Source organism: Ranitomeya imitator, chromosome 4, assembly GCF_032444005.1.
Source record: "Ranitomeya imitator isolate aRanImi1 chromosome 4, aRanImi1.pri, whole genome shotgun sequence".
In the NCBI taxonomy this organism is placed as follows: Eukaryota; Metazoa; Chordata; class Amphibia; order Anura; family Dendrobatidae; genus Ranitomeya; species Ranitomeya imitator.
This window is the reverse complement of record NC_091285.1, coordinates 38,337,103-38,349,358: the sequence shown is the minus strand read 5'-3', so window position 1 is coordinate 38,349,358 and position 12,256 is coordinate 38,337,103. Positions and strand designations below refer to the sequence as shown.

General features: G+C 43.9%; 1 protein-coding gene across 1 annotated transcript in view; it reads right to left on the bottom strand.

The window, feature by feature from the left end:
- Nucleotides 1–12,256, bottom strand: part of CCDC69 (coiled-coil domain containing 69) — a 47,269-nt gene that overhangs the window by 16,947 nt on the left and 18,066 nt on the right. Inside the window, exon 2 of the mRNA XM_069763550.1 lies at nt 696–741. Coding sequence (XP_069619651.1) covers nt 696–741 — 46 coding nt within the window. The remainder of the gene's footprint in view (nt 1–695; nt 742–12,256) is intronic.

Genomic DNA, 12,256 nt, shown 5'->3' with positions numbered 1-12,256 from the left:
GAGGACACCAGGAGACCAGCCAGAACGAATAGGAGGTCCTATAAGTGTGTGTTTGTTTGTTTTTTGGGGGGATCCAAGGGTGCAATGTTTCTCCTTGTGGACAGTGACAATGTAAGGAGACCTCTAAGCCCTGCAATGCTCCTCTGCGAAATTAAATATGAAAATTCACTCTTCAGAGAAGAAGAGGACTAGAACTCTAATGCCACCTATTGGAAGTATTAATCCTAGAAGTCAAGATAAGTCCTTAAAAAAATCTTGACTCACGACTTAGCATAAAAGCCAAACCAGAATCTCAATTTGCAGACACTGTATTTCGGGATGTTGCCCCTCATCAGTGCAAAGTGTGAGATCTGGTTTGACTGGGTGAAAGGCATTGACCGGGATCCAAGATGTAACATTTCTCCTTGTGGGTAGTGACAAATCAAGCCTGGCCTGCCAATGTGAGGAGACCTCTAAGCCCTGCAATGCTCCTTTCGGAAAACAATATGCAAATTGACTCCAGAAAGGAAGAGGACTTGAACTCTAGTGCCACCTATTGGAAGTAGCAATCCCAAAAGTCAATATCGAGCCTTGCCATGCGACTTGAACCAAGAACAAATTCGAGGCGCTTATTTTTAGAACTGGACAACACCCTGTCTGCCCCATATGCTCAGATATTAATTGTGCAACAAAGAATTACAGAGAAACTTTCTCACCATTTACGTCATTTAACTCTTGCACGTTCTTTGCCTTGCGACGTCTCTAAAAGAAAACAGTAAGAGATATAATGTAAGTGCATAATCTACTGTATTTGTCAGCACTACAAAGCCATACATTCTGGATCAACCTGGGTATTATATTCAATGGATCATCAAAGGCATGGGCTCTCTATATTAATCTGGTGAGAATTATTTTTTTTGTATGTGTACTCCCATTTTTTCTAATGTTCTATCAAACATTTTCTAAAAAAGTACACAAACTTCAGTAGGGATCATCAGCATTGCCCAACTGGTGCACTTCTTTTCATTCCCATAGATGATTAACAGGACTAGAATATGTGCACTCTTATCACCATTTTGCCATCGCAGCCAGGGACCTACAAAAGGCTGCGGTCCCTTCCATATGTCAACGATTCTTCTCACGTATCTTGAGCAGCCCACAGCTCTGCAGTCTCCTTACTTTCTGGTTTCTTGCAGGGCAGGAACTTCTCCTTGAGTGACAGTTCTGGTAAGCAGAAGAACTGTAGTTTTAGTAGAACAACAAGCCTGTGTGCCCACAATGAGATTGGGCCATCAGTCTCAGACCTGTACATTCATCTTTGTCTGTTTTTGCTGCCCGACCTTGAACCTTGTTCTTACCATCTGTTTTGCCACCTCCCTTTGCTCTGATCAGCTTTCCTCCTGGTATTCAGACCTGGACCATCACCTGACTACACCTTTGTCACTTCTCTCTGTGTGTGACGTACCCTTCTGGCTTTTGACCTCAGACTCCTTGACTACCGTGACTCTCAGCTTGTCCACGCGAAGGGACTCAGCATTATACAATGGTCTGGAAACAACTGATGGGGATGTAAGGAGTTAACTCCTCTCCCGAAACATAACAATTATGTACTCGTGGCCGAGTTCCATGCAAACAAGCTGTACTCTACGTGAGATAAAAGCACTTATTGCAGGAAAATAACAGCAGATCGTTATTTTCTTGCTGTCTACCTAATTAAAGCAATTGAGTAACTTGACAACACCCCTTTAGGCCAAAAAACGTAATTCTGACGTAAATTTTTTTCTCGCTACGCCATTTAGTGACCAGGTTAATGCTTTTTTTCTTTATTGATAGATCGGGCGATTCTAAAAGCGGCGATACCAAATATGTGTAGGTTTGAATTTTTTTTAATTGTTTTATTTTGAACGGGGCGAAAGAGGGGCGATTTAAACTTTATATATATATATTTTTTTTTTTTCATATTTTGAAAAACTTTTTTTTTTTTTTTTTTACTTTTGCCATGTTCCAATAGCCTCCATGGGAAGCTAGAAGCTGACAGCCTGATCGGGTCTGCTACATAGGGACGATGCTCAGATCGCCCCTATGTAGTAGAATTACAGCATTGCTATGAGCGCCGACCACAGGGTGGCACTCACAGCAATCTGACATCAACAACCATAGAGGTCTCAAGGAGACCACATCAAAGCGGGGGTTCTGCCTTTGGACGTACTATTCCGTCCGACGGCAGAAAGGGGTCAATTAAAGTCTTTCAGCCCGAAGATGAGACATTTCACATTCTGTAGATCAAAGGGACCCACACCACTCCAATATAACAGTTATCACCTATCCAATGGATATGCAATTACTTGTTTAAACAGGTATACCCCCTAAAACATTTCCAGCTATTAGAATGATGAAGATTGGTCTCTTTAGCTTTGACGATATCTGCGCTACTCACCTGTCGCAGCCTAGCGCCAAGTCCTGCTCTCCACTCCCAGGACAACATCCATTTGCTGTAGTCTACACTGGGTGCTGACCAAATACTGACCGTGTGAGTGTGGCCTAAGACTGATTCAGACAACTATGTGAGTCTGAGTAGTCAGTAAGTTTTGTAATGAGTTACCTCGTTCTGACGTTTGCCTCATCATCCAAGTTTATCAACTATCTGCATTTTCTTCCTGACTCAGACCGGCAGTTAGCCGTTTATCTGCTGTAACAAAATCTTCTATTGTGCTGTTCACACTACAATACTGCTGCAACAGTGTATTTTTCCTTTGCAGCCAAGTATTCAGTTAAGGTACCTGCACACATAACGATTTCGTTAACGATATCGTTGCTTTTTGTGACGTAGCAACGATATCGTTAACTAAATCGTTATGCGTGACAGCGACCAACGATCAGGCCCCTGCTGGGAGATCGTTGGTCGCTGGGAATGATTAGGACCTTTTTTTGGTCGCTGATCACCCGCTGTCATCGCTGAATTGGCGTGTGTGACGCCGATCCAGCGATGTGTTCACTGGTAACCAGGGTAAATATCGGGTTACTAAGCGCAGGGCCGCGCTTAGTAACCTGATGTTTACCCTGGTTACCATTGTAAAAGTTAAAAAAAACAAACAGTACATACTCACATTCCGGTGTCTGTCACGTCCCCAGGCGTCAGCTTCCCGCACTGACTGTGAGCGCCGGCCGGCCGTAAAGGAGAGCACAGCGGTGACGTCACAGCGCTGCAGCGTCGCTAAATGTGACGGTACCTTTAGCCTGTTCATCACTGTGGCCTGCAGTTAAGGTACCGTCACATTTAGCGACGCTGCAGCGATATAGACAACGATGCCGATCGCTGCAGCGTCGCCGTTTAGGTCGTTGTGTGGTCGCTGGAGAGCTGTCACACAGACAGCTCTCCAGCGACCAACGACGCCGAAGTCCCCGGGTAACCAGGGTAAACATCGGGTTACTAAGCGCAGGGCCGTAAATGGGCGGATACAATATGTTGGCAATACACACTGCCCATCCGTTCATCAGTACACTTCAAACAAGACATTTTGTCCATGTTGCATGATAATTCCCCCTTTCTCACTCCGCTTCATGACAGATTAGGTATGGTGGCCTTTTAGATTATAGGGTTGTTATTATGTCCCGCGGAGTGAGTGGGTGTACTCAGTATGACGCATGTAACCTAATCCCGCCTCCATAACCTGATTGGATAGTTGACCGCATAAGACCTCTGAGACTCATCGCATAGACACACCCCCAGGAAGAAGCAGTACGTGAAACGCGCGTCGGGGCCGGCGGGTACAGCACGCCATCACGGCTGAGCACATTGGGAGAGACACGGAGCAGGTAATATGTGTAGGGCATAGGGTATATCACTGAATATGCTTGGATTGTTAAAATGTCGCTGTTATTAGAGTAAAAACAGTAGAGGGTGCTGTATGGCATCGGCCTTAAGCCAAGTCCTAATAGGTACTTAGATGATTGTAGTATACAACTGACATGTGTTAAGCATCCTATACTTGTTTCTCGTGACTGTTGCATAAGCAGTGGGAAGATTGTAATGAATTATATGTACGATCTGATAATGTCAGGCCCAACCCTACTCCGGCTCTAAAATGAAAAGTGTCCTGCTCATGCTGACCGCATTTATCGGTTGTATTGAGGCACCTTATTGTTTGTTCATGTTTGCGTCTGTATTTTAATTATTAGCAAATAAAGTGAGTTTGTTTTAAATATATTTTTGAGACCCTTCTTTGAACACAGTTTATCCATGTGTGTTTTCAGTATGCTCAAGTTCTAAAATGAGTCACACTCCTACCTCTTTGTCTTCTAGTGTGTCCTGCTCTGCTGTGCTGATACTCACTGATCCACGCGCCATCCGGCAAGTCGTGCCTACTGTGCCATCGCCGCTCACTGACTACATCTTAGAGTACCCACCTTACTGGGCGAGCCCGTATCTCTAAGTCTATAAGCAGATTGTGTGTGTATATTGTATTTTTTATAATTAATAGCCATAAACATGACATTTTAGGTATTTTATACAACTCATTAAGCCTTGATGCAAAATTGCGCCAATAAGCTTAACGTGTCAGATGGCATTTTTTGGTTTGCCAAGAATCTACTTTCAGAACGTAGATGGGTATGAGGACGTGACATTTTTACAGTTATAGTTCACATTATTGCGCAGGAAAATAGTCCTGAAAGCCCTGGCAGTGAAATGGTTATATATTACACTTCCTCGGGTAATCGGATCCAACATGCGAGCCGATACTTTGCCTAAACTCTTTATTTTTCACGACAGTTGATCTCATCGCCGCAGCAAGACCACGGTGATGACGATTTCCCTCAGGGTAGAAACAGGATGCAGCAGCACCACATCCTGCTCACTCAGGGTTCACAGGGCTGAAAAAAAAAAAAAGGAATGAAACGAGGAGCCGCTATAGACGATTTCTCACTTCATTGTTTCGGCCTCAACCTGTACTGTGCTGCCGTCAAATCTTATGGCTTTTTTTTTTTTTTTTTACATAAACCGAAAATCACTTGAAAGACCGTTCTTAAAAACTCTTGTTCCCCATCATTGTACCAAAAAAAAAAAAAAAAAAAAAAGAAAAGAAAAAAAAGAAAAACAGGTCGTCGATCCACCAACGATAAAAACGCAAAATGCTTAATGGTATAAAAAGAATTGCTGTCAGCGGCACATCTTCCCCATGTATAGAGGGGAAGTCCTGCTGATAATATGCAAACTTTAGGGGTGGCTACGTAATGAATTTAAAAGGGTTGTACGGCAATAAAAAAAAATATATATATTTTTTAATTTTTTTTTAGGTATGGATTTATTAAAAATATTAAACAGAGGACTACTCACCTTATAGTGCCTCCACGTATCTAGCGAATGACGCTGTCAGAGGATTCCTCCAGCTTCGGAAATATGGTCTGCGCCATTCGAAAGTGCCAGCACCGCTGCAGCCTATGATTGGCTGCAGCGGTCCATTGACTACAAGTGCATGTCATCGGATATTTCTGCGATTTTTTTCTTGTCCTAATACAGTTTGCATCAGCTTGTCTTAAAAGATCTTTAAATGATTTTTTTTAGATCATTGGGCGATGCTCTGACTACATCGACATAATAGCTGAGCCCAGTGATCGGCTACAGCGTTGATCTGTTGTAGTCACGGCGTAAATGATTACACCGTGCAGCCCCCGTCAATGCAAACCATAGAAGACCAACGTGCAACCTGGCTGCTATTACAAGTTAATTGTCAGCAGGATCGGTCTGCAAAGGGTTTGTTAGTAGACTGTAACTGTTGAGATACATAGCTATGCTCAGGAGCTGCATACCCAGAACGGCAGGCGATTAACCAGGACTATTTGCACAGTTGCTTCATTTTTTATTTTACATGCCTTTCAGAATAGAAAAGTTTTAAAAAGTAAGACTAGCTGCTATCAATTGGTAGATGTCCGAATTTTCTCACACATACTATCCATTCGATAGCTATGGACACCTTTAAAAATGTAGAAAATGACTTTAATTATTAGTAGTAAAATACCACTATGTTTCAATCATTCCTTCAATTTCCAACCCCCTGATATGCAGTTAGAAACCTGATCCAAGTTTTCAGATTTTTATCTTGTGGGATTGTCTCTCCCAGTAATATAGGCTGGATGTGGTCTGCAATTTTTCCAGGGTACTGAGGTTTTCAGTAGCTAACAGTAGAACACATTCTAGTATCCATTCACTTCCTCTTCCTGTGCTTTTCGCCTTGTATATAGCTGATTTTCAATACCCTCAGAGTCCTTCTCCATCTCCCAGAAGAGGACATACCATTGGTGCAACCTTTAAAGCTTCTCAGGGGCCCAAGAGGTTTGAGGTCCCACTTTCACCCCCAAAGCAGGTGGACTTGTGCCGTAGGATGACATTTTTTATTGCAAAGGGCCCATACATTGATCGTGTGCATGAAGCCCTCTTCTGTCTTCTACAGTCATGGCCAAAAGTATTGACACCCCTGCAATTCTGTCAGATAACTCAGTTTCTTCCTGAAAATGATTGCAAACGCAAATTCTTTGGTATTATTATCTTCATTTAATTTGTCTTAAATGAAAAAACACAAAAGAGAATGAAGCAAAAAGCAAAACATTGATCATTTCACACAAAACTCCAAAAATGGGCCAGACAAAAGTATTGGCACCCTCAGCCTAATACTTGGTTGCACAACCTTTAGCCAAAATAACTGCGACCAACCGTTTCCGTTAACCATCAATGAGTTTCTTACAATGCTCTGCTGGAATTTTAGACCATTCTTCTTTGGCAAACTGCTCCAGGTCCCTGATATTTGAAGGGGGCCTTCTCCAAACTGCCATTTTTAGATCTCTCCACAGGTGTTCTATGGGATTCAGGTCTGGACTCATTGCTGGCCACCTTAGAAGTCTCCAGTGCTTTCTCTCAAACCATTTTCTAGTGCTTTTTGAAGTGTGTTTTGGGTCATTGTCCTGCTGGAAGACCCATGACCTCTGAGGGAGACCCAGCTTTCTCACACTGGGCCCTACATTATGCTGCAAAATTTGTTAGTAGTCTTCAGACTTCATAATGCCATGCACACAGTCAAGCAGTCCAGTGCCAGAGGCAGCAAAGCAACCCCAAGACATGAGGGAACCTCCACCATGTTTGACTGTAGGGACCGTGTTCTTTTCTTTGAATGCCTCTTTTTTTTCTCCTGTAAACTCTATGTTGATGCCTTTGCCCAAAAAGCTCTACTTTTGTCTCATCTGACCAGAGAACATTCTTCCAAAACGTTTTAGGCTTTTTCAGGTAAGTTTTGGCAAACTCCAGCCTGGCTTTTTTATGTCTCGGGGTAAGAAGTGGGGTCTTCCTGGGTCTCCTACCATACAGTCCCTTTTCATTCAGATGCCGATGGATAGTATGGGTTGACACTGTTATACCCTCGGACTGCAGGGCAGCTTGAACTTGTTTGGATGTTAGTCGAGGTTCTTTATCCAACATCCGCACAATCTTGCGTTGAAATCTCTTGTCAATTTTTCATTTCCGTCCACATCTAGGGAGGTTAGCCACAGTGCCATGGGCTTTAAACTTCTTGATGACACTGCGCCCGGTAGACAGAGGAACATTCAGGTCTTTGGAGATGGACTTGTAGCCTTGAGATTGCTCATGCTTCCTCACAATTTGGTTTCTCAAGTCCTCAGACAGTTCTTTGGTTTTCTTTCTTTTCTCCATGCTCAATATGGTACACACAAGGACACAGGACAGAGGTTGAGTCAACTTTAATCCATGTCAACTGGCTGCAAGTGTGATTTAGTTATTGCCAACACCTGTTAGGTGCCACAGGTAAGTTACAGGTGCTGTTAATTACACAAATTAGAGAAGCATCACATGATTTTTTTTTGAACAGTGCCAATACTTTTGTCCACCCCCTTTTTTATGTTTGGTGTGGAATTATATCCAATTTGCCTTTAGGACAATTCTTTTTGTGTTTTTTTTCATTTAAGACAAATTAAATGAAGATAATAATACCAAATAGTTTGCGTTTGCAATCATTTTCAGGAAGAAAATGAGTATTATCTGACAGAATTGCAGGGGTGTCAATACTTTTGGCCACGACTGTATCTCCATTCATTGGAGATCCATGTACAACCTCCTTCCTGCTGCTATCTCTAACACAGAGAGAAGGGAGGACAAGAGCAGAGAAATCAGTCAGAATCTGCTGCTCTTATGGATTTGTAAAAAACAATTTCACATCACTCAGATAAAGGACTTCTAGAAAAATATTCAGTAGCAAAACGGTAGATATTTTTCAATGAACACCATTAAAAAGCTGCTTAATGGCATTTAGGAAGCTAATAAAAAACAACAAAAAATAAAAATAAACAACAAAAATGTGTGAAGGTATATACAGCTATTAACTCCCGGGCACACCGGTTGCCCCCTCAACGGTTATAGTACTGGTGCTAAATTGCAGCCAGATTCAGACTGTGATAAGTGGCTACAGGCTTCAATATGGACGGCATGATGGCTCAGTGGTTAGCACTATAGCCCTGCAGCGTTGGGGTTCTACAAGTAGTTTGTATATTCTCCCCATGCTTGAGTGGGTTTCTTATAAGATCTCCATTTTCTCCCACACTCCAAACACACACTCATAGGGAATGTAGATTGTGATGTTTGTAAATGGCCATCAAATAAATATGGACAAGTCATAGGGAAGCTTTGGCAACGAGCAAAGAAGCAACATAGAGATTTGGCAGAACTCAGTTGTAATAATAGGATTTAGTTAATGGGAAGCCCTTTGCAGCAACCTGTATATTTTTGGATTACACTTGTAGGAGACCGAGGAAATGATATTGCATAACCTGGCCCGTTTCCTTAATGTCACACCCTATAAAGAGTCCTGGCCGGGACTATAGTAACATCTTGGCAATTGGTATATACCAGGAAGACTATAGCTTAGTGGCCATACGGCGCACACCCAGTCACTGGCTCATTGCACCAGGTTCACACAGTTGGTTGTTGTGAATTCTGTTATCGAACTCCCTCCTGTGGTCATGAATGGTACTTCGGCGAGTTCTGTCCATGGACTCCCTCTGGTGGCTGTGAGTGGAGCTGCTGCTTCTGAGGTTCCTTCCACAGGTGACGTAGTTTATTCTTTGGCTGGCTGCTCTATTTAACTCCACTCAGATCGTTACTCCATGCCAGCTGTCAATGTTCTTGTACTGGTTCAGTTCGCTCTTGGATCTTTCTGGTGACCTGTCTACTTCAGCAGAAGCTAAGTCCCTGCTAGTTAATTATTTGTTCATTGTTTTCTTGTCCAGCTTGCTATCATGATTTTGCCTTGCTAGCTGGAAGCTCTGGGATGCAGAGTGGCACCTCCGCACCGTGAGTCGGTGCGGAGGTCTTTTTGCACACTCTGCGTGGTCTTTTTGTAGTTTTTTGTGCTGATCGCAAAGATACCTTTCCTATCCTCAGTCTGTTTAGTAAGTCTGGCCTCACTTTGCTGAAACCTGTTTCATTTCTGTGTTTGTGACTTTCATCTCTACTCACAGTCAATATATGTGGGGGGCTGCCTTTTCCTTTGGGGAATTTCTCTGAGGCAAGGTAGGCTTTATTTTCTGTCTCTAGGGCTAGCTAGCTCTTAGGCTGTGAAGAGGCATCTAGGCCGAGTTAGGTACGCTCCACGGCTATTTCTAGTTGTGTGATAGGATTAGGGGTTGCGGTCGGCAGAGCTCCCACTTCCCAGAGCTTGTCCTGTGTGAGTTTAACCATCAGGTCGTTCCGGGTGCTCCTAACCACCAGGTCCATAACAGTTGGTGCAGTAGAAAGAGGCTGTCAGCAGAAAATGACTGTTCAAACCAAGCACAGGGGGTTTGACACACCCATTACATGGCTCAACAGTTCATACGAGAGAATCGGATGCTATATGCAAATGACCCTCAGCTCAAACCGAGCGTCATTTTACTGTCACATGTGAAAATCAAATCCCGGGTGCGGAGAAGATGGAGAACTGAATTTCTCCATCTTCTCCATTGTTTGAGTAGCTGTATAACGGACTGCACTCTGATGACATCCGAGTGCAGTCTGATGCTTTGCACACACCTATACACTTGTATGGGTGCGTACTGTCCGATATAAGCTGCCAATCGCAGCATGCAGCGATTTTTCTTTTTCTCTTGTTGACTTGGCATTAGAAAAAAAATGCTATTCGGCACTGCTCCATAGTGTAGCATTGGAGCGAGTGCTATCCGATGAAACATCGTCAGAGTTATACGCTGGCTACTCGACAGTGTGAGCGAGCCCTTCTGAACGTCTCCAGATCACTGCAGTCGAATATGAATTTGGATCATCTTCTCAGCAAGAGACACACAGAATATTGTATAATTACAGATATATATAACGAAAGGCGGGGACCACAATAAAAGTTAGTAGACCTTGTCATTAAACTGTACACTACCAAGTCTTTCATTTAACTGCGCACAAAACAAAAACACGACTAATTAATGTAAGCGATGCAAACAGTGTAAAAGACACTAGACAGCCACCACTCGGCACAAGTCTATCTCCAGCCAAGGTCAGACTGGGCACAAGTCCATCTCCAGCCAAGGTCAGACAGGGCACAAGTCCATCTCCAGCAAAGGTCAGACTGGGCACAAGTCCATCTCCAGCCAAGGTCAGACTGGGCACAAGTCCATCTCCAGCCAAGGTCAGACTGGGCACAAGTCCATCTCCAGCCAAGGTCAAACTGGGCACAAGTCCAACTCCTGCCAAGGTCAGACTGGGCACAAGTCCATCTCCAGCCAAGGTCAGACTGGGCACAAGTCCATCTCCAGCCAAGGTCAAACTGGGCACAAGTCCAACTCCTGCCAAGGTCAGACTGGGCAAAAGTCCATCTTCAGCCAAGGTCAGACAGGGCACAAGTCCATCTCCAGCCAAGGTCAGACTGGGCACAAGTCCATCTCCACCCAAGGTCAGACTGGGCACAAGTCCATCTCCAGCCAAGGTCAGACAGGGCAAAAGTCCATCTCCAGCCAAGGTCAGACTGGGCACAAGTCCATCTCCAGCCAAGGTCAGACTGGGCACAAGTCCATCTCCAGCCAAGGTCAGACTGGGCACAAGTCCATCTCCAGCCAAGGTCAAACTGGGCACAAGTCCATCTCCAGCCAAGGTTAGACTGGGCAAAAGTCCATCTCCAGCCAGGGTCAGACTGGGGAAAAGTCCAACTCCAGCCAAGGTCAGACTGGGCAAAAGTCCATCTCTTGCCAAAGTCAAACTGGGCAAAAGTCCATCTCCTGCTAAGGTCAGGCTGGTCAAAAGTCCATTTTCTCCCAAAGTCAGACTGGGCAAAAGTCCATCTCCTGCCAAGGTCAGACGGGTCAAAAGTCCATCTCCAGCCAAGGTCAGACGGTCAAAAGTCCATCTCCTGCCAAAGTCAGACTGGGCAAAAGTCATTATTATCCCCCATACATCAATCTTTAGATCGCTAGTATGTCAGGCTGCAGAAAAAAAGTATACACACAAAAAAAGTTAGACCACCCCTATGTTCTTGGTGGTTGAATCATTAGTGACAGTTTGCCCCTAGTCCTGCGCCCTGAACCCCTCAGAAAACAACCAATTTTGATTAAGGAAGTTGCACAAAGTCTTGAATTTTCCAATGACTATGGGGTCTCCATTCTGTCTCACTCCTCTTTAGAGCAAGAGAAGCAAATTTATGGGAGACCATAATTTTTTATGTTATTTGTTGTAGACCCACTGCAATTGGCGAGACCTATGCAGTTACCTTCTACACCATTGTATTTTGCAGGCCAAACCCCGAAAGCAGACTTCTCCTGGAGGTCCGTTTTACAGTTCAGGCGTGAGAGATAGATCAATTTTCTAGCTCCGAAGTTCGGGTTCCTATTGATTTCTATGGGGTTTGGGTTCTAATTCTTGTTAGGGTACAGTTCTGGTACCCAAACTGAACATTTGGACTAAAGTTCGGTTGAACCCGTACTTCAATGGGTCCACTCATCTTTTTTTTATAGAGGTTGCCCATCAGAATGCGCCATAAATGACAGATGTGAGACGTGTTCTGCAGCACAGTCACGGTCAATGGACAGATAGCCACGCAGTGGCTGGTAGATCATTGGTAAGATGGGGTAAGATAAGAGGTTAGGAGGCCACTTCCACTTGGTCTCAAACATATTATTCGAGCACGCCGAAGACCCTCTGTTAGCACCCGAGCATGCTCCGATAACACCTTATCCCAGCACGTTCGCTCATCACTAGAGATAATGCGTAGGTTTAGTAGATATTTTGCATCCAAGATAA